This window comes from Ascaphus truei, chromosome 22 (assembly GCF_040206685.1).
Source record: "Ascaphus truei isolate aAscTru1 chromosome 22, aAscTru1.hap1, whole genome shotgun sequence".
Lineage (NCBI taxonomy): Eukaryota > Metazoa > Chordata > Amphibia > Anura > Ascaphidae > Ascaphus > Ascaphus truei.
Genome location: NC_134504.1, coordinates 7,241,608 through 7,264,103, shown reverse-complemented (window position 1 = coordinate 7,264,103; position 22,496 = coordinate 7,241,608). Strand labels below are relative to the sequence as shown.

Below are 22,496 nucleotides of genomic sequence, written 5' to 3'. Positions count from 1 at the left end.
GATGCCTGTGATTTGTACTATGCAGACAACTAATAAAAACTATTGGAAATAAAATATGCACAGCACACCTCATCTGGAACTCCCTAATGCCATCTCCATGACAATATGGAAGAGAGCTGTCTACTCTGCTCGTAAATGGAGCCTGAATTGACATTACTGGCAAAGAGGAATGCTAAAAATAAATTATACAACTTTGAAAATGGATTGTAATTTTCTGCTCTGGGGTCTGTCTGTCTGTCTGTCTGTCTGTCTGTCTGTCTGTCTGTCTGTCTGTCTGTCTGTCTGTCTGTCTGTCCTTATAATGCCTGTCACCCGGCAGGTTCGCCCTCATTGGCTGAACAGCCGGGGGAGGACAGGGGGGGGGGGCAGCGCTCTGTCGAAAATCGTGAACACAGATTTCGTGTCTTCAGAGAAATCTGGTCACGGCGGCCAAGGTAGGTAGTGGGCCCGGCCCCATTGAGGGGGCGGTCCTTGTCCCTACAGCGCACACCATGGCACGCTGCAGCAGGCACCGGGACCTAGTCTTAGGGGTCGGGCTACTGTATGTATAAATGTGCAGTCCTTTAGTTTTATTACAGCCTCAGGGGTTATGTTATATCCAGGTTACCTCCTTCATATGAACATTGCCCAAAAGAGAGGAAGTGACGCAGCTTTACTGCAATATATTAAGGACCAAGAGGAGTATACACATCCACATGCAGAAGTAACTCTCTCTCCCTAGCACAGTCTCTGGGAAATGTTACTGATCTACACTGTATGTGACACCTAATCTGTACTGAAGTTTATAAAAACTACAACTCCCATGATCCCCTGCGTGTGAGCATGCGCAGTAGGACACAGGGCTGTGACCTGGATGTAGCCGGCAGGGAGGGGAGGAAATGAGTTCTGCACAGAAAGTCCTGTCAGGAATGTAACGTGTCTGTGACTGATATAACCAGAGACATGTTACTAATGTTCGTTTATTAGCCCCTTACTGTGTGTGACACAGACAGGGGACAGGAAGGAAGATGGTGTCTTCAGCAAGACCCCAACCTGAGAGGGAGCCGGAACCCCCTGTGAAGCTAGTTGGGTGACGGAGGACCAAATAGAGTGCGACACACGACATTCCGGAAGTGATGTCAGAGGCTGGCTACAGCACAGTGACGGGAGTATCTTTCTCTGGCCCCTCTGTGTGAGTGAATGGCCTCTGTGGGAGTGAATGGCCTCTGTGTGAGTGAGTGGCCTCTGTGTGAGTGAATGGCCCCTCTGTGTGAGTGAATGGCCTCTGTGTGAGTGAGTGGCCTCTGTGTGAGTGAGTGGCCTCTGTGTGAGGGGCCTCCTCTGCCTGTAACATAAAGAGTCTCCTTTATACCGTTCCCAAGAGGCGGCCTCTCTCCTTCATTACCCACAGTGTATGGGGAGAGGGGAAAAGGTACATGTCAGTGCCTGTATGTGTGACATGTTAGTATTACCTGCCTGTCTCTTCCCCTGTCACGTAATGTCTTGGGCCCGTAATATATTGCATATGTAGTGTGTGTATATATACACTATCGCAACTGGACTAACACGGCTATTTTCTGCTTTATATATATATATATACATAGCGCGTCACAGCAGTAATACACGTATGTATGTCTTTATAAAGCGCCATTACTGTACATAGCGCGTTGCAGCAGTAATACACGTATGTATGTCTTTATATAGCGTCATTACTGTACATAACGCGTCACAGCAGTAATACACGTATGTATGTATGTCTTTATATAGCGCCATTACTGCACATAGCGCGTCACAGCAGTAATACACGTATATATGTATGTCTTTATATAGCGCCATTACTGCACATAGCACATCACAGCAGTAATACACGTATATATGTCTTTATATAGCGCCATTACTGCACATAGCACATCACAGCAGTAATACACGTATGTATGTCTTTATATAGCGCCATTACTGTACATAGCGCGTCACAGCAGTAATACACGTATGTATGTCTTTATATAGCGCCATTACTGTACATAGCGCGTCAAAGCAGTTATACACATATGTATGTCTTTATATAGCGCCATTACTGTACATAGCGCGTCAAAGCAGTTATACACGTATGTATGTCTTTATATAGCGCCATTACTGTACATAGCGCATCACAGCAGTAATACACGTATGTATGTCTTTATATAGCGCCATTACTGTACATAGCGCGTCACAGCAGTAATACACGTATGTATGTCTTTATATAGCGCCATTACAGTACATAGCGCGTCACAGCAGTAATACACGTATATATGTACGTTTTTTTAAATAACTTTTATTTCGCTATAACTTTTTTATTCTATTTCAGCCAATTTTATTAAGTCACGGTAAACTAATGTTGGGGGTGGATACCACAGCCTTTATAAAGGTGGGGCACCTCACTTTGATGAAGATTGCTGTGTCCGGCCGAAACGTTGGTTTTCTTTGACTAAATAACATTTGCTGAAATATCTTTATAAATGTATCAGATTGTTCTGTGGAATTACAGGATTTTCCTGCCAGGTACAAAGAGGCTGAATGAGATCAACTGGAGGTAACTGATAAGGAAGAAAATAATGCGTATGAGGGTGGGAGGGAGGGATGAAGCCCCTCCCCCCCTCCCCCTATTTATATGGGGAGAGGAAATTACTGTTTACTCTGCATTACCCACTTCTCACTGTATAACATAGAAAAGGGAGGCGGTGTCAGTATGGAGCAGAACTGCTGGACCTGAGAAAGTATCGGGAACATTTATCAAAGTCTCTCTGATGCCAAACGGGAGCACCAGCGATATCTGCTTTTTATTTATACTATAGCACTGTACAGTGTGTTACTATGTGGCACTGAGAGGACATTGCTATTCTTATGGCTGTTGACTCTTTATACTGTGGATTTTATGCTAGGTTGTTATGTTATAATATTATCCTGAGCCATTCATGTATTTTGCAGTGTTTGAAATTAAATTCCTGTTTGAAGATGGAGAATATGATTGTTTGGTGTCCCTGTCTCTCTGACTCCTTTGGGGTTGTTTTGTGTTAATTATCCCAAGCTTGAACGTTTATACTAAATGCTGTATATTTGTCCCCAAATTAACCCAGATCGTACTAATTACATTTCTTCTTTTATACAGACATAGCTGGCATCCAACAAATATAAATCAAGGAACCTCCTTTCTCAGCATCTTCAGAGGAGCACTACCCGCTACCAGCATGGACAAAGGAGCACTGCCCGCTACCAGCATGGACAAAGGAGCACTGCCCGCTACCAGCATGGACAGAGGAGCACTGCCCGCTACCAGCATGGACAGAGGAGCACTGCCCGCTACCAGCATGGACAGAGGAGCACTGCCCACTCCCAGCATGGACAGAGGAGCACTGCCCGCTACCAGCATGGACAGAGGAGCACTGCCCGCTACCAGCATGGACAGAGGAGCACTGCCCACTACCAGCATGGACAGAGGAGCACTGCGCGCTACCAGCATGGACAGAGGAGCACTGCCCGCTACCAGCATGGACAGAGGAGCACTGCCCGCTACCAGCATGGACAAAGGAGCACTGCCCGCTACCAGCATGGACAGAGGAGCACTGCCCGCTACCAGCATGGACAGAGGAGCACTGCCCACTACCAGCATGGACAGAGGAGCACTGCCCGCTACCAGCATGGACAGAGGAGCACTGCCCACTACCAGCATGGACAGAGGAGCACTGCCCACTACCAGCATGGACAGAGGAGCACTGCCCACTACCAGCATGGACAGAGGAGCACTGCCCACTACCAGCATGGACAGAGGAGCACTGCCCGCTACCAGCATGGACAGAGGAGCACTGCCCACTACCAGCATGGACAGAGGAGCACTGCCCGCTACCAGCATGGACAGTGGAGCACTGCGCGCTACCAGCATGGACAGTGGAGCACTGCCCGCTACCAGCATGGACAGTGGAGCACTGCCCGCTACCAGCATGGACAGAGGAGCACTGCCCGCTACCAGCATGGATAGAGGAGCACTGCCCGCTACCAGCATGGATAGAGGAGCACTGCCCACTACCAGCATGGATAGAGGAGCACTGCCCACTACCAGCATGGACAGAGGAGCGCTGCCAACTACCAGCATGGACAGAGGAGCACTGCCCGCTACCAGCATGGACAGAGGAGCGCTGCCCGCTACCAGCATGGACAGAGGAGCGCTGCCCGCTACCAGCATGGATAGAGGAGCACTGCCCACTACCAGCATGGATAGAGGAGCACTGCCCACTACCAGCATGGATAGAGGAGCACTGCCCACTACCGGCATGGACAGGGGAGCGCTGCCCGGTACCAGCATGGACAGACGAAGACTACCCGCTACCAGCATGGACAGAGGCGCACTGCCCACTACCAGCATGGACAGAGGAGGAGCGCTGCCCACTGCCAGCATGGACAGAGGAGGAGCACTGCCCACTGCCAGCATGGATCCACGCTTGTTAAGTGAGTATTGTATATATATTGATGGCTCTGAAATCTGCAACGAGGGGATATCTGGGTTTTTTTGCAGTTGAGTCAAACACCAAAATGAATTAATCTTGTGTTCTTATTGAGCCGCTAGCAGGTAAGATCTCATATATCTTCATCAACTCTATTAATCCATTTCTGCCAGAAGGGCTAGTAAAACATTTCTTTACGATGGGTATTACATTATACCAATATCAGAGAAGGTGAAATCACAGGAAGAGCCCCAAATCCCAGCTTTATGTGATGGGTTTTCTTTTCTTATTGGCAGGTTTCCCAGTGGTTGTACTGGAGAGGTTAGAGATTAAGTCAGAGAGAGAACCGAACACTGAGGATCATGTGACCCCAATAAAGAGGGAAATAGATACATTTCCTCCTGGCGGTAAGTAACCTTATATCCTCATTTGTCTTTATTCAATTTGTTTAAAGCTGCAGTTCAGTCTTTTTTTATTTTTTACATTTATTTTTTTACTTCAATAGTTTTATGTGTGCAATCTCTAATTAGCTGAAGAACTGTATAGCTGCAGGTCAATTCGTTTTACATGTATTGATAGGTCGAAATTTGGTGACATATTAAAAGCTGGGATTTGTTTATAATCTGCTTGACTGGCAGTGGAAGCTCATGAATATTCATGAGCATTCCTGCACTGACAAGTGCTAGAGGGAGGGCAGTGCTGACAAAGGGGTGTGCCAGGGCTTGTGACAGGACATGATGGGGCAGTGCCTTAGCAAATGGCTGTTAAAATAGAATACAAGAAAATTGGTCTTTCAAAGTTGTTTTTTTAAAAACAGAAAATGCTAAAAGTATTTTTTTCTTACTACAGAACTGATTTATTAAAAAAAACACACATGTAGGATATTGACTGAACAGCAGCTTTAACAAATAGACTGAAATGTCTACAATATTGGGGAAAATAACATTAAAGCATGGATAAAATTATAAGCCGCATGTTTAGTGAAAAACACACATGGTGTCTAAGGTTATATTGAGAATATTATTATCATTATTGAGGTTTGAACATTGGTAGCACGATAAACTCCAGCATGTTTTCAGCACTCTGGTAAAAACACTCATCCCTCAGGGTTAATAATAAAGTACAACCGGTTACCTATCCCCTCCTCTTATGAATGAGTATACAGTATTTCTGTATAGTGATGTCACAGAAAGAGTTCCCACTCCCAGCTTTACATGATGGATTTTCCTTTTCTTGTTGGCAGGTTTCCCAGTGATTGTACCAGAGAGGTTAGAGATTAAGTCTGAGAAAGAAGAACCAAACCCTGAGGCTCATCTAACCACAATAAAGAGTGAAATAGATTCATTTCCAGTTGGTGGTAAGTAACCTTATATCCTCACTTGTCTTTATTCAATTTGGATAAAACATGCACACAATCCCTGCAAGCTCAGAACCCAAACCCACTACACCGTATATATGTGTCATAAGAAGTGCTACTGGGATTGTGTCCTAATGTGTACAACTAAATTAAATAAACTTTAATTTAATTAATTTATAAAATGTACTGAAATGTCTACAATATTGGGGAAAATAACATTAAAGCATGGATACAATTATAACATTTGCTCCTGCACTCGCTCCCAGAGGAGAACTCATACGTTCTCTGACATCCTCCACTACAAATATAATCTATCTGGTTTCATCTCTTCCCTCTGAGGATCGGGCTTAGGCCACGCCTCCGTGACGTGTGTCGTGACGCACCTGGCGTTGACAGGATCGTGCACAGGCGCCGTCCATGGGTTGTAAGGCGCAGGATCCAAACACAAGTTAGCACTGACAGCAGAACAGCTGATTCATCTGGGACACCTGCAGTGCTAACCTCGTCTCGTGACGATCAAGTGGTACGATAGTCATTATCGTATTCAGATGTCCTGTAGTATGTAGAGGGGTGTCCGTTTGCAGTTCGTCATCACATGATCTTTTTGCTTTTGTGAATCTGGCTCCAGATAATTTCATTGGCATTTTGCAGAAAATGTTTCCTAGACCCTATGATAAACCAATGCTTCAGAATCCTTCCTTGCTTTTCAAAGAATACGTATGGCTGGATCCGAGAGCCTTTTTCTTTTCAGGATTCCCCTTTCAACTTCTACACCATTAAAGCTAATCTTGCCTGCTTTGGGTACAGGACTCAACCCCGTGATTGCAGTTCAGGAACTTCTAGAGATGGCCATGGTTAATTACCACCAGGTTGGCCACATCCGCCTTCCAAGCTGTTCTCTGCCAATTGGGTAGTATTATAATACCTTTTGTGATACTCCAAAATTGGCTGCGAAGTTCGCGATAATAATTAGAAAAGAGCAACAATATATTGTTTAGGTTTTCTGTTCCTTCCCACCACCTTGGCGATGGATGGGTGTCACGGGAGACCAAAACTTATCAATGGGATCAAGGCACCAGCCAGGAAAAAGCAGCTCAATAGAGAGTAGTTATTCCAGCCGGAGCCAGCAAGCACAGCTCAAAATAAAAAACAGAGCTTACACTCCCCAAAGCAGGGAATGCAGGCGGACTCCTAGGTGCCACGCGCCACTTCCCAGGCTTACCCGGCTTTCGCCTCCACTCCTGTGGGGAATAGACACAGTCCAGATCTCTCTGGTGCTGAACACTGTCAAATCTCCCGCTTGAAATTTTCGCTCTCCGGCTGCACAAGAGTCCATAATGCAAAGCACTTTCAAAATCCCTGCTGAAATAGACCCCCAGCCTCGTATTCATGTGTCTCCGGCACGGCCTCAGAGCACACTGCTTAGTTCCCCTCCACGTCAGGATCGGAATGAGCGCCGTAACGCTGCTTGTGTTCCCCTTAGGCTGCGGCCATGGTGAACGCTGGAGAGGGCCCAAGCGTTCACTCGGCTTATCCCCGCCCCCTGCAGCGGGAGAGATCTGTGTACTGCATGCAGAGGAGACGGGGCAGTGTGTCGGGCGGCATGGCCGTGAGGGCGAACCGCTCGCGTGACCCGGTTGCCGCACGTGAAAACAGATTTTTCTGTTCCCTCCTGCATCGCGAGGCCGGCGCCTCTGCTCCCGTGTGCATTCGCGCACGCTATAGACCGCCTCATAGATGCACATCTATGTGATCGCGCCGTGCGTGCCCTCCTGTGCGCCGTCACGATCACCATCGCCGCAGCCTTAGATTGATTCCCAGCTTCTATAGGAAATCATTGTAGAAGGACTGGTGACCAATCACAGCGCGGTTGCTGCTCGGGGACAAATCGGTACACGAGAGCTCGTCTACATTGGCCAATCATGGCTGGAGGTGTGGCGAGTAGAGTTAAAGGGCTTGGAAGATAAATAAAAACAGACCATAGGGAGCAGCACCTACCAGAGGGGATTTGGCAATCGCTTCCCCCGCCGGGAGGATATCCCCCACTGGACTCGGTCTTGCTCTGTCTACGGGTGCAGCCGAATTCTCTGCTTTTTGACCGGATTTCCCCCTGACTAATCTCGTCTTTGTTCCTGCACCTCACCCCCCTCCCCTCCACCCCACCCCCAAATGAATAGAGACCTTGGCTAGGTTGTATATTGTGCACAAACAAATTTGTAAACACCCCTTAGGGCTGGGACCCGCTGCGGCACGGGCGGCCACACGAGCATTCCCCACCAGCAGGGGAATCCTCCCGAGGCAGTCCCGACACCCCCTGGCTGCACAGCTCACTACACGCTGTGACGCGTCAGCCGCTAGGGGATTCAAGAGAATTGTAATCCCTAGCGTCGCCGCGTCACGTGGTGTGGCTGTGAGCAAATAAGGTGGGGAGGCTTCGGGAGGAGGGGAGGCTTCGGGGAGTGTGGAGGGAAAGCAGCGTGAGTGCCTGTCTGTGTGTGTGTATGTGTGTGCCTGAGTGCGTGAGTGCTTGCTTCTGTGTGTGTGTGTGTGTGTGTGTGTGTATGTATGTGTATGAGTGCCTGCCTGTGTGTGTGTGTATGTGTGCATGAGTGTCAGCGTGTGAGCCCGCAGCATCTCCCGAGCCCGAGGAGGGGGGGGGGGGGGTGTCACGGTAGCTTATGACAGGCTGTAATTTACACCAAATCTATATATAAATATATATATACACCTGGGTTTGAACTGGGACGAGACTTAGATATGATAAAATATAATTTATTCCTTGATAAAGGTGAACACACAAAAAATGTACAAATAACAGCAAAATATAGACACTTACTTAAAAGATGGAAATAATGAAAACAATCCCATCTGGACTGGCAGTTTCATACAGCAATCAGCCCAAGACATTGCATGGCATTTCTTCTCAGCAATCAAGATGGTATAGCACAACAGGCCTGATGACATGCAGGCATGAAGATCATTTGCATGAAGACAATGAAGAACAATGGGTAAAAGGTGGTTCTGACTTATATATCATTTTAACCCCCTCTTCCCCGGTTACGGCGCTGTGCCGTCTAGCAAAAGTCCCTTTGAAGCTTTTGAAGCTGACTGGGGACTTCCATTGTTCAGTGTGAAATGTTACACTTAACTGGTTAGTTCCTTTGGTCAGTTGGGCCAAGCATAAGCAATTAGCAATTTAGCCTTTGATGACCAGGCAATGTAAATTCTAGCCTTTCCTGCTCATTATCATAGCAGGGGGGTTGCAGTTTCTCAGAACTCAACCAAACTTTCATATTTACTGCAAATCACTTCCTAACTTCCGTTCCGTAATACATACAGGAAGGTGAGACATATTAATACATTCCGTCCCACCTGACGCTCGCAGAGAGACCAAACATTACAGTGTAATATGAAAATTAATAGAGATATTAATATCTGGCACTTAGTAGCGGTTAAATATACAATGTTTAGACTCAAACCGATGGGCTAACCCCACGAATACACATATGTAATTTTTAGCATGTTCAGCCAAGGACATCTCATAATATTCTTATATTTAATAAGGTCACTCATTCGGATTTCCTGCTTGGGGTAGCTCCACCTCAATAAACCCTTTGAAGCAGGGAGGACATTTGTCATGTTCACTCCTGCAGGAAACCTTGGTGTGTAAGTGTGAGTTTTAACGCTCACCACCCAAACAGGCCCTGGGTCCCGCATAGCGATTAGGGCATTACCCTTTGATTAGGGCTAAATTCTAGCAAGATGTCCTATCTAGCATCCAGCTGGCCCATTCACACCTCCCTTTTGATATGCACTTCCAGAGAGGAAGCTTGCATATCAAAAGTGAATAGACTCATATGAGTCACAGCATTTGGTTCTGGACATTTTAAAAACTGCAAAAAGTCACTTTATCAAAAATATATGTCCCTCTTATGACAAAGTTATATTTTTAATATGCGGGTACTTGGGGGGTTCCACTGAGGCTGCACCCCAAGACTCAGGGGGCTGGCTTACTCCGTTCCCAAATTACCAGTTTTCAGGTAACTGTTTATTCACTGCATATAAGATTAACCCCTTAAATCCCAGTGTGTGTGGTATGCAAACACGGATTAAAACCAGACATTACAATGGGACAGGGGAACAGGGGAGAATACATTTACAGGTTATAACAAGGGTTAAATCACATTTCTGGGCCTCAGCCCAGTTTACCCCTTGTCTCCCTGGCGAGGTGAGAGGGGGGCCATTGGGGGGTAACCCCGTTAATCTCGGGCCAAACCCTCACGATCGTCACAGGGGGTAGCGGGTCCCTCCGCTTAAACCACACCCCCCCCCCCTCCCACTCCAGCCCCGGGTCCCGCTCCCTACAGACCGCATATCGCGGTCTGTGTCTGTCAGCGCCCCGCCTGTCTACAGTGCGGGCGCGCTGACTAAGGGAGCGAGGCCTTAGCCTTATTCCTGTTGTAATGTGATCACAGTTTACTTGGATGCAGAGGGCTACTGGGCACGTAACAACAGCGTAGCTCTTGGGGTCCGGTAGCCAGCTAAGCCGCAGGGAAGGACGGGCAGGTCCAGGGCTTAGCCTTTATTATGCTGGTCCCTGGGCCCAATTTCTGTTACATTAGGGTTTACAGATTAGATGTATTATGTGAGACAAGTTGGTTAAATCTCCATTCTGAGAGAAACTGGAGCTGTAGAGGAGGAGTATACAATCTAACCTACCAACTGTCTGTGCAGTGAAAAATCCCAGCGCCAGCTACATATTGGCAGGAGGCATCTCGGGCATTCTGAGGGACCTGCTTCTGCAGTTAACGTGGTCACTTTATTCCAGTTCTGTATTTCGATCGGTAAACCTAGAAATGTACTTTCTAAACCAGAGAACTATTGCTCTTCTACCAATTTATCAGCCATCTGTATTTTAAAGTTTTCAGAGGACCAGAGGGGTGCGGAGAACTGTTTTTTTGGTAAAATGTGACTTGAGGAGGATATCCAGATTAGCTAGACCCCTGTGATGAGTACAAGTACTTTTGTAAACACTATGGGAGCTGCCTTTAGCCCTAAAGGATGGGATGTGAAGTGAGTGGGTGGCTGGAACACACGGCCTCAGGAATTTCTGATGATATTTTTTTAGTTGGCACAGATTGTGAAAATGTTTTGGAGGGAAAATCGGCAATATTTAGCAGCACCACGGATGTGAGAGGAGAATGAAAGGGAAAAGTCAAATATTTCTCCACGGCTGCGTGCCTGGGAAATTGGATGAATAGTAGTTTTAACTGTAACGAGAAAGGTGACACACTGGAGTTTAGGGCTGGGTTTAGAAACCCACGTAGTCTCCCACCTACCTTTACACTATATATATTTCTGTCTTGTTGGGTTAGCATCATTAACTCTCTAGTACCATTGGATATCCAGGGGCCACAATTTTAAACCCATCAGTATAGAGTAAAGAGCAGATTGTTAATTAAGTAGTGATTAATGTAAATTCTGCAAGTATTTTCTATTCTTAAATTTATGGTACAGTTTTAAAACATTTGAGTTCTGTCTTTTTTTTCTGTTAGAGAACTGCCTGAATGAGGAGCAGAACTCAAACTCTGATATGTCCACGACACCCTGCGACCCAGAAGTGGCAAAAAGTAATGTTTCCTGCCACATGTGTGACACGTGCAAGGAACCAGTGTCACATGACAGGGAATTTTCAGGCCTTGTACAGCACACAGCACAGACTGACTCTAACTATGGTTCAAGCAAAAGATATGAGAGAGATTCAAGAAGTTGTTGTGCTCAGCTTTTTGTCTGTTGCAAGTGTGGGAAAAGCTTCTCATCTTCACACCTTTGTGTCCACACTAGCAAGCAACCCTTTACCTGTACAGACTGTGGAAAAAGCTTTTCACAGAAAAGCAGCCTCCTTACACACCAGTGTGGGAAACAATGCAGTGAAAAGAGCCAACTCCTCACACAGCAGGAGATTCATAAAGGGAAGAAATCTTTCACATGTACAGAGTGTGGGAAACAATTTTGTTCTAGGAAAAGTCTCATCAGACACGAAAAGATTCATACAAGGGAGAAACCGTTCACATGTACAGAGTGTGGAAAAAGATTTTCAATGAAGTACGAACTCCTCAACCACCAGCCAATTCATACAGGGGAGAAACCTTTCCCGTGTACAGTGTGTGGGAAACAATTCTCTTCTATGAAAATACTCATGAGGCACAAGAAGATTCATACAGGGGAGAAACCGTTCACATGTACAGAGTGTGGAAAAAGATTTTCAATGAAGTACGAACTCATCAACCACCAGATAATTCATACAGGGGAGAAACCTTTCCCATGTACAGTGTGTGGGAAACAATTCTGTTCAAATACAAATCTCATCAGACACGAGAAGATTCATACAAGGGAGAAACCGTTCACATGTACAGAGTGTGGGACAAGATTTTCAATGAAGTACGAACTCATCAAACACCAGATAATTCATACAGGGGAGAAACCTTTCCCATGTACAGTGTGTGGAAAAAGATTTTCACGGAAGGACAACCTCCTCAAACACGAGCAGATTCATACAGGGGAGAAACGGTTCACATGTACAGACTGTGGAAAAAGCTTTTCAAAGAAAAGCAGCCTCCTTACACACCAGTGTGGGAAACAATGCAGTGAAAAGAGCCAACTCCTCACACAGCAGGAGATTCATAAAGGGAAGAAATCTTTCACATGTACAGAGTGTGGGAAACAATTTTGTTCTAGGAAAAGTCTCATCAGACACGAAAAGATTCATACAAGGGAGAAACCGTTCACATGTACAGAGTGTGGAAAAAGATTTTCAATGAAGTACGAACTCCTCAACCACCAGCCAATTCATACAGGGGAGAAACCTTTCCCATGTACAGTGTGTGGGAAACAATTCTCTTCTATGAAAATACTCATGAGGCACAAGAAGATTCATACAGGGGAGAAACCGTTCACATGTACAGAGTGTGGAAAAAGATTTTCAATGAAGTACGAACTCATCAACCACCAGATAATTCATACAGGGGAGAAACCTTTCCCATGTACCGTGTGTGGGAAAAGATTTGCACGGAAGGACAACCTCCTCAAACACGAGAAGATTCATACAGGGGAGAAACCGTTCACATGTACAGAGTGTGGGAAAGAATTTTTTTCTAAGAAAAAATTCATCAGACACGGGAAGATTCATAAAGGGGAGAAACCATTCACATGTACAGAGTGTGGAAAAAGATTTTCAACGAAGTATGAACTTATCAAACACCAGATAATTCATACAGGGGAGAAACTTTTTCCATGTACAGTGTGTGGAAAAAGATTTTCACGGAAGGACCACCTCCTCACACACCAGATGATTCACACAGGGGAGAAACCTTTCACATGTACAGTGTGTGGAAAAAGCTTTTCAAAGAAGTACAAACTCATCGCACACCAGATAATTCATACAGAAGAGAAACCTTTCACATGTACAGTGTGTGGAAAAAGCTTTTCATGGCAAAGCAGCCTCCTCCTACACCAGAATATTCACACAGGGCAGAAATCTTACACATGTACAGAGTGTGGGAAAACATTTTCACATAAGAGCTCCCTTCACAAACATCAGCGTGTTCATACAGGGGAGAAACCTTTCACATGTACAGTGTGTGGAAAAAGCTTTCCATGGAAGAGAAACCTCCTCATACACCAGATGATTCACACACGGGAGAAACATGCACAGAGTGAGAAACAATTGAATATTAAGTACCTGGTTTTTTTGAGTTACCCATCCCAATTCCCACCCGAGATTTCTAACCACCCATCCTCTTCCCACACCAAATCCCCCTCAGAATGAAATGGGCAAATACCCTTGTAGCCAAATATGGCTATTAGCGATTTTTCCCATTCAAATACAGTGTAAAACATTACATATTAAAGTAATACAAGCATACCCCGTATTAACGTACGCAATGGGACCGGAGCATGTATGTAAAGCGAAAATGTACTTAAAGTGAAGCACTACCTTTTTTCCACTTATCGATGCATGTACTGTACTGCAATCGTCACATACGTGCATAACTGATATAAATAACACATTTGTAACAGGCTCTATAGTCTCCCCGCTTGCGCACAGCTTCGATTACAGGTATTGCTGTTCAGGACATGCTGACAGGCGCATGTGCGAGCTGCCGTTTGCCTATTGGGCGATATGTCCTTACTCGCGAGTGTACTTGTATTGTATTGTATGTCTTTATTTATATAGCGCCATAAATGTACATAGCGCTTCACAGTAGTAATACATATCATATAAATAACAAATAATATAAATAACAGATCATGGGAATAAGTGCTTCAGACATACTGTAAAAGTAACATTAAGGAAGGAGTCCTGCTCCGAGGAGCTTACAATCTAATTGGTAGTATATATTTAAAACCAGAGACAGAACATAAAACACAGACAGAGCTCAGTTGTAGCACATCCAGTGAAACTCATACACGGTACAGTGCCTAAATATATATGTATAAAGGGTGGCAACCTCCTACCTAATTGAAGCTCACCCCCTCCCACATTTAAATGGTTAAGGGCTCACTCCATAGCATCTTCCACTCAGGGGAACTTGCTTGCAGTATGTTTGTGACAAATCTAATACAGAGTGCTTTTCCTGGTAATGTACAGGTTAATAAAAGCTTCAATCAGACTTAGAACTTTGCAACTAATATTGACAGATTTATTATAAATCATTCTTCCTGGTATTACACAGGTTATTAAGAATTTATATTAGTGTTAGGGACCCTTGAAATGTGGTCTGCCGTGCAGTGGCTCAGGGGCTTACAACAATTTTGGCCAAAAATGTCAAACTAAAAGACCATTTTACTTAATAGATATTTATACATATATATTTAGGCACTGTACCGTGCATGAGTTTCACTGGATGTGCTACAACTGAGCTCTGTCTGTGGTTTATGTTCTGTCTCTGGTTTTAAATATATATTGCCATGCTCAGTAGCACTCCTCTGTAACACTCATATGCTTATATATATATGTTGTGGTTATTTTGGGGGTTCAATAGGAGCTTGTTAGGTGTCCAGTATGTTTTACAAATCTAATTGGTAGGTAGGGAGAACGTACAGAGACAGTAGGAGGGAATACTAGTAAGTGCGTCTGCAGGGGGCCAAGCTTTGTGTCATGTGTCCATGATTATTCAGTGCTACTCAAATGCTTCTTTAAGCAGATGTGTCTTAAGGTGAGTCTTAAAGGTGGATAGCGAGGGAGCTAGTCGGGTATTGAGGGGAAGGGCATTCCAGAGGTGAGGGTCAGAAAGTGAGAAAGGTTTAAGGCGGGAGAGAGCTTTAGATACAAAGGGGGTAGAAAGAAGACATCCTTGAGAAGAACGCAAGAGTCGGGATGGTGCATAGCGATAAATTAGGGCTGAGATGTAAGGAGGGGCAGAAGAATGTAAAGCTTTAAAAGAGCAGGAGAATTGAGTGTGAGATACGCGATTTAATCGGAAGCCAGGAGAGGGATTTCAGGAGGGGAGATGCGGAGACAGATTTAGGAAAGAGTAGAGTGATTCTGGCAGCAGCGTTTAGGATAGATTGTAGGGGAGACAAGTGAGTGTCCTTAAACCGGGGTATGCCTGTATATGTTTTACTTACCACTGCCAGAATGCAGGCATCTTCTGCCTCTTCACTAACGTGTAAAGGCCGATGCCCAACCATTAAAACACCAATTACCTAAGGTAATTAAGGGGTTACTGGTGTTTTAATGGGGTGGGTGAAGGGTATACTGTAGTTGCCCCGGGAGGCTGGTTAGGCCTCTTGGGAATGTTGCAGGATGTGTTAAAGCCTTCATTACCTTAGTGGTTGTAACCGCTAAGGTAATGAAGTGGTTAACCAATCCTGAAACCCTACAGGTTGGCCTAACTTCCAGCACCGTAGCTACTATCCCCATCCCCCAACCTCTCTATCCATTGATTGTCACTTTGGTATACCGTACATACAATATAGGCAAGGATTGCCAAAATGGCAATAAATGTGCAACCTAAAAAAATATCCTGATGACGTCGACGAGGATGGCCACCTGAAGGGGGAGCTCCAGATTCCCTTTGATCGCATCCGTTTAGAAAGGGCACCATCCGCAAAAAAGTTTAACCCATAGTCTGAAAACAGACATAAGTATGCTGACAAAACAAACAGATGGAATAGAGAATAAAATAGAAGAACTACTCCAGACACAATCCTCCGCAGAGGATGAAATAAATACATTAGGACAAGAAGTCAACTCTAAAAGACTGTTTAGAGGATCAGGAGAACAGAGCGCTGACAAAATCTGAGGATAAGGAACATACTGGAGACTGTTTTAACAGACTCCCTCCGCAAATTCCCGCGTTCACTATTTCTCATCTTAATACCGGAGCTCAGCTCCCAAGATCTGGAAATAATCCGAGCTCTGGGCCCCAGATCAGAAGATCCGAGAAAGAGAGATGTGAAAGAAAAAATTTATGTTTGCAAGTAGGGAGAGACGGGGGATATTCAATTTGAAAATGAACACCTACAAATTTTTGGTGATCTATCACGAGTCGCTATTGCAAAGAGACTGGAGATGGAACCTCTTACCCAACTTCTAAAAGACAACACCATCCCGTATAGATAGGCCTTTCCATTTAAACCCACAGTGCAAAGAAATGAAAAACTTTTGAATCTGTTTTGCACCCCGAAGAAACATCCATGTTTCTAAAATCGATTGTTCTATCAGTCCCAGAAAAACAAAGAGAAAAAAAACTGTCCCCTAGCACCCCAGGCTTGACAAGGGTATCCGAGCGCCTGACCAGTCCACAAAAAAAAATCTGGTGAATAAAAATAAATAAATCTCAGACCTACTGTAATTAAAAAAAAAAAAACACATATATGCATGGAAACTCAAGGTTCATTACCCTGAACTTTCTAATAGAGCTCGGGTGAGCACTTTCTAAACCCCCACCCTGTTACTTGCAGTTTATCTTGTTTTGTAGGTCCACACTTTATCTGTTTTGCAAAATGTCTTTTTCCGGTGTGGAATGATAAAATATAGATATCATTCGCTTTAATTGAAAATGCACTGACAATGACAAATTGGAGGGGCAGTTCAGCATCTCTGTAAATGTTTTTTTTTCTCCAACAAGCCTGCATGCAAGTTTTACAGCGTTAATTGAATTGCCCTCTAAATAAACAGAAAGTTACCCCCCCCCCCCCCCAAAAAAAAAATTGAATTACATTAATATTAAATAAAAACAAACAGCTGAAAAGCAAGTTGGCACCGAAAAGCAGGGAGGGAGGGACCGGGATGCAGGGAGGGACTGAAAAGCAGGGAGGGAGGGACCGGGATGCAGGGAGGGACTGAAAAGCAGGGACCGAAAAACAGGGTGTTTCTTAATAGTGATTTATTCATCGTTCACTATTTCACTTTTATATATGTTTATTCAAAACATTAACATGTTTATATTGTATTATTCATGATTTTACCATAATGTATATACCATGTAATAATCTACTGTATATATGTTATGTAGCCAGGTTGTCTCCGTGTACCCCTTTGACCCCTTGTACCTGGCTGTGACGGTTGCACGGACGCTATGCTGTAGGGAGCATTGCGGTGAGGCTGCGGCTAGAAAGGGAGGAGTGCAGGGAGCGTGACGGCTGGCGCCGAGGGCACCACCATCTTTCTGCTGATTGCGCATCTGGTCTATTGCACATGCGCGATGGGGAAATAAGTTGTGGCAGCCATCTTGGTGCGCATGCGCAGGAGGCATATAACAGCAGTGGCTCCGCCAGGGACTACAACCCCCAGCAGCCCCAGGGGCTGTTAGTCAGGCAGCGAAGAACAGTCAATAGGGCTGCATCAATCCTATGCCCTAAGAAGATATATTTGTCAAGCTGAGACACCACGTCAGTCGGGAGCAGGACTCAGAGGAGAGAGGTAGGGTCCCAGGTGCCAGTAGCCCTGGGACTAGGCCAGCTTTCCCCTGTTGGCACCAGTTAGTCTCCGACTCACAGTAGGTACCTGCATCTGGGAAGGTTCATAGGTAGGGATGCATCCCCAGTACCGTACAGTGTCAGGGACACAGTGACCACGCCACGCGGTGAAGCGTAGCCTACGGTCTGGGACCAGATCCAGGCATACATTACCAGAGACTTTTATAAGGGCACGCTCCAGCGGGAGACTGCGGATCAGAGTGGGAAAGGATCTCCGTCCATCGCGGCAGGGGACCACGTCGTGGATCTACAGACTCAGCTGCTCGGTTGGCCTGGTCTGGACTGAGATCAGGGAGGTATTACATCCATGTGCACCAATGGCCAAACACAGTGTGGGTAACGCTATCACACACGATCTGTGGGGAGGGGCTGGTCTTTGGATATTTATGGGTTAAGTGGCCAGGCACCCCAGTATTTCGGGTTCCGCCAGGGAGGGGCTACTTTGGGTGGCGGAATATTGTATGGCCATGGATATATTGTCTTGCTTTGTGTCAGTAAATACTGTTATATACCCGGTTCTGTGTATTTACTGTCTGCATCGGGTGCCTGAGAGAGGCTATCCTACTGCGTTAGCATCTCTCCCGGGTGGAGGCGCTGTGTACCACGAACGTGATCACCTCAGGCTCCCAACGACGGAGGATCAGGCCTCCTGCTTGCCACTCGGGTAACACAGCAAAGGTAGTCTCCCTGGACACGGGGGAAAGAGTTCAACAGTTACATTGCACTGGTTTGTTTCTATTCCTTTTTCTTATGTTTGGTTTAGATTAATTTTCATTGTTGATACATTTGTTGCAATTTCCAACACTACAACATGCTTTGTACACGAGTCCGATTTTATGTTCTAGTTACACATTTCTCCAGTTACGATCTATTTGATTGATTTTTCACTTGTCACATTGTCGCTAGAATGTTTCTGTAGGTAGAAGATATACATGAGGCTGTTGTTACTATATGCACATCTTCTTTGGGTTAGTGTGATTCCAGCTAATTAGGTCTAGTGTTTGCAGCGGTTGTCAGGAGGGATCACAGAGGAGAGGCTTCCCTTCCGTTATCCAGTATGATGCTAGCTATTCATTATACTACAGGCGTGGTATTCATTCACCTGAGCTCATCATTTAATTGGATATCGGAAGCTCCTACTCCGTGGTACGAAACAAGTCAGAGTTTTGTCCCCTGGAGTGATGTGATTTGCTTACCGGTTCGCAGTGCACTGCCATCTCCGCCTATTTTTGTATATCTATATCCTTTTACTGGCTTGAGCACGCCTTCAACAGGACTGGCTTTTGCTGCATCGGGGATGGGCACGGACACCTTTCATACGTTAGAGGATAAATAGCTGTGTGTCTGTAGGGCCGGTGTGTGTGACAGCAGGTTGCTTGGGGGTCTCAGATCGGCCTGCTTCGGGTGGCTCACGTCACAGTGTGTCCTCCGGTGCAGTCAGTGTCCCTTCCCCCCCCTCCCCCTGTTCTTACTCCACCTGTGTTATTTGTCCACAAATTTAGGCCGCGCTTATAGTGCCGGCGCCGCTGACGTCACACTGCGGTCGCTAGAAAATTGAAATGATTTCCAGCGATCGCGACCAAGCCGTCGCGCCTACTATTAGCGCACGCGATGGGCTCTGCATTTGTTTTGATTCGCCGTTGCGGGCACTATAAGCGCGGCCTCAGATTGGCCGCTACTGATACCTTTGATGCAGCGTTTATACAGTCTCTGGATTGTCACACAGGACTGGTTCAAGTGATTATATCGGCATGCATGCCTTTCCTACCAAGGTTCTGGAGCCCCAATTTGGGATCAGTTCCCGCACTCGACTACATTGGTTACCAAATGTATTTTCATTTTTAATATTTAATTTCTCTGAAATAGTTCTAGCAAATTGTCTGAAAATGTGGTACAAGTTGCAAAGTTTCAAAATAACAAATTTTAATGTTTTGTGTCGAGAATCAGTTTAACTTTTTTTTTTCTTTTACTTCAAAAACACAAAAAAAAATTCAAAGACTTGGGTGGCGCTGATTGGGATGAAACTTCTGGCAGATCTAAGTTAGGATAGCAGAAAGGTTCCCACAAAATGCCATCAGAATCGGTCAAGGCCTGTGGCGAGAGAACAAACACAACCAAAAGAGGTCACAAAGTCTATTAGAATTCTTCACTCGCTCATCCAATTAACAAATAACAAATGTGTATATGTTTTATAAAACGATTAGAATGTAATTCTTATTTAAAAAAACAGATTTGAAACTATTCTGAAATATGAATAAATGTATATAATTGCACATTTCTAAGAATAATTTCCTCCCTGGTCCCATCCTGATGTCAGAGATCCCTCACCAATTTCTTTTTTGTAGAAAAAAAGCACTCGTATTACCCAAAACTGTTTAATAAATGAACATATTTAAATGATACGTTACTGCACTGTTACCCTGTATTGTCCCTTTATTTACTCCCACACACATGGTGTGAGTGTTATTTGGGGCAGGCAGGGGCCCGGTTCTGATGAGGCACGGTGTCAGACCCCCGGGGGTCTCTGGTTGGGGAGCAGACAGGCTCAGTGTCAGATCCTGGGGGCTCAGTGTGGGGAACAGGGGGCGCTTGTTATGGTCTCAGCTGGAAAAAGAAATTAGGAAATCGGAGCAATCTGCACTTCAAACACAAAACCAGCAGCCCCGTCTGTCCTGCCCCGTCTGTCCTGCCCCGGCCCTCTGTGAGAGACAGAGAGAACATGATGAGAGAGACTGTGAGAAAGCTCCCTTCCCCTCCCACATTACTCGTTACCCACATAAACACAAACAATTAACGACAGAGACCAGGCCTGGAGCTACAAAGGCTGCGTTTTTTTTATTTAAACATTAAGTCATTGGATAAACGCCCATCTCTGCCAGAGTGCTCACTCAACAGATGAAAGGTCCTTGAACCGATGACCCTGTGACCCTGAAGTCGGGCTTGTCATGATCGGGGTATGAGGGGTTAATGGGATCTGTGTATATGTTGATCTGCATCCCCCTGCTTCAGCAGAATTGCCCCAGGTCTGAGATGTATTCCCCCAGCAGTCTGTGTTCCTGTATGCGTAGAAATCATGTCGGGAGGGAAAGGGTTAACCATATTGTGTATATGTTGATCTGCATCCCCCTGCTTCAGTAGAATGAATTGCTATGTTATGTATTAACACGGAGAGAGGGTTAACTGTGTATTTGTCATAATGTAAACCCCATAGAACCATATCTCTGTATGTGTTTGTGCTACAAGGCTGAAATTTGGATATGCTTTCCTGTGCAACGAACACAGCTTGCATAGATATTGTTAATCTGATTTAAAATATGGGAGAAATAGTTATGTTATCACTTTTTTTACTATAACTTTGGATATAAGTTTGGAGGCTCGCCAAATGGCCCCTTTGATATGTAATTGTACCATCAAAGGAGGCCACTTGAAAGGCTTCATTGCATATGCAGCCAGGTCCCACAACTAGGTGATAACCATTTCACCTGTCAAAAGTGACACCCTACATGAAAGACCCCTGCCCATAAACATTTTTTGCTAGACAGGATGGCAACGAAGGCATGTCATCCCCTGCTCCCGTTGGCGTGAAGGAGAGCGGCTAGAGGACCCCAGGGGGGTGGGAAGGGAGCCTGGTCCCCCGGCCTCGCTAAGGCTGAGGCCCTGGTTTCGGCGCTGCACGCGCGCTTGCCAGGCTGGCGGCACGTGCAGCTGAGATCCCCGATCTGCGGTGAGCTGCAGGGGGAAAGATGGGGGAGGATGTGATGGGAGCCACGGCCATGATGTCACCCGGCAGGTTCACCCTCATTGGCTGAACCGCTGGGGGGGGGGTGGCCAGCACTCCGTCGCAAGTCGTGAACACAGATTTCCTGTCTTCAGAGAAATTTGGTCACGGCGCCCAAGGTAGATAGTGGGTCCGGCCCCATTGAGGGGCGGCTCTTGTCCCCGCAGCGCACACCATAGCGCGCGCTGCAGCAGCCACTGGGGACCCAGCCTAAGGGGTCGGAGTTGTTATATGTATAAATGTGCAGTCCTTTAGTTTAATTACAGCTTCGGGTTAAGTCTTATTATTTCAGGTTACTTCCTTCTTATCAGCATTGCCCAAAAGGAAGGAATTGAAGCAGCTTTACTGCAATATATTAAGGACCAAGAGGAGTATACACATCCACATGCAGAAGTAACTCTCTCTCCCTAGCACAGTCTCTGGGAAATGTTACTGTGTTGCTTCTATGTGGCACTTGATATGAATTGGTCTATAAAAACTACAACTCCCATGATCCCCTGCGTGTGAGCATGCGCAGTAGGACACAGGGCTGTGACCTGGATGTAGCCGGCAGGGAGGGGAGGAAATGAGTTCTGCACAGAAAGTCCTGTCAGGAATGTAACGTGTCTGTGACTGATATAACCAGAGACATGTTACTGATGTTAGTTTAACCCCTTACTGTGTGTGTGACACAGACAGGGGACAGGAAGGAAGAAGGTGTCTTCAGCAAGACCCCAACCTGAGAGGGAGCCGGAACCACCTGTGATGCTAGTTGGGTGACGGAGGACCAGATAGAGTGCGACACACGAAATCTCGGAAGTGATGTCAGACGCCGGCCGGGTACAGCACAGGAAGTCAGGAAGCAGGAACCCTCTTTCCCTGCCCCCTGTGCGGAAGTGAATGGCCTCTGTGTGAGTGAATGGCCTCTGTGTGAGTGAATGGC

The 22,496-nt window shown here is 45.7% G+C and overlaps 2 protein-coding genes across 3 annotated transcripts in view; both read left to right on the top strand.

Annotated features, from left to right (window-relative positions):
• Positions 1-1,043: 1,043 nt before the first annotated feature.
• LOC142472708 (uncharacterized) overlaps positions 1,044-22,496 on the top strand; it is a 201,745-nt gene continuing 180,292 nt past the window's right edge. Inside the window, exon 1 of the mRNA XM_075579834.1 lies at positions 1,044-1,171. The gene's annotated coding sequence lies outside the window, so the exon portion shown is untranslated. The remainder of the gene's footprint in view (positions 1,172-22,496) is intronic.
• Positions 1,060-14,243, top strand: LOC142472710 (uncharacterized). 2 transcript variants are annotated; one of them, XM_075579839.1, is made up of 5 exons: positions 1,060-1,171; positions 3,125-4,458; positions 4,751-4,861; positions 5,698-5,811; positions 11,367-14,243. In XM_075579839.1, exons 1-5 carry the CDS (start codon positions 1,116-1,118, stop codon positions 13,637-13,639), a joined length of 3,888 nt encoding a protein of 1,295 aa, XP_075435954.1. In that variant the 5' UTR covers positions 1,060-1,115; the 3' UTR covers positions 13,640-14,243. The 2 variants fall into 2 exon arrangements, with proteins under 2 accessions (XP_075435954.1, XP_075435955.1); XM_075579840.1 differs by having other exon boundaries at positions 1,104-1,411.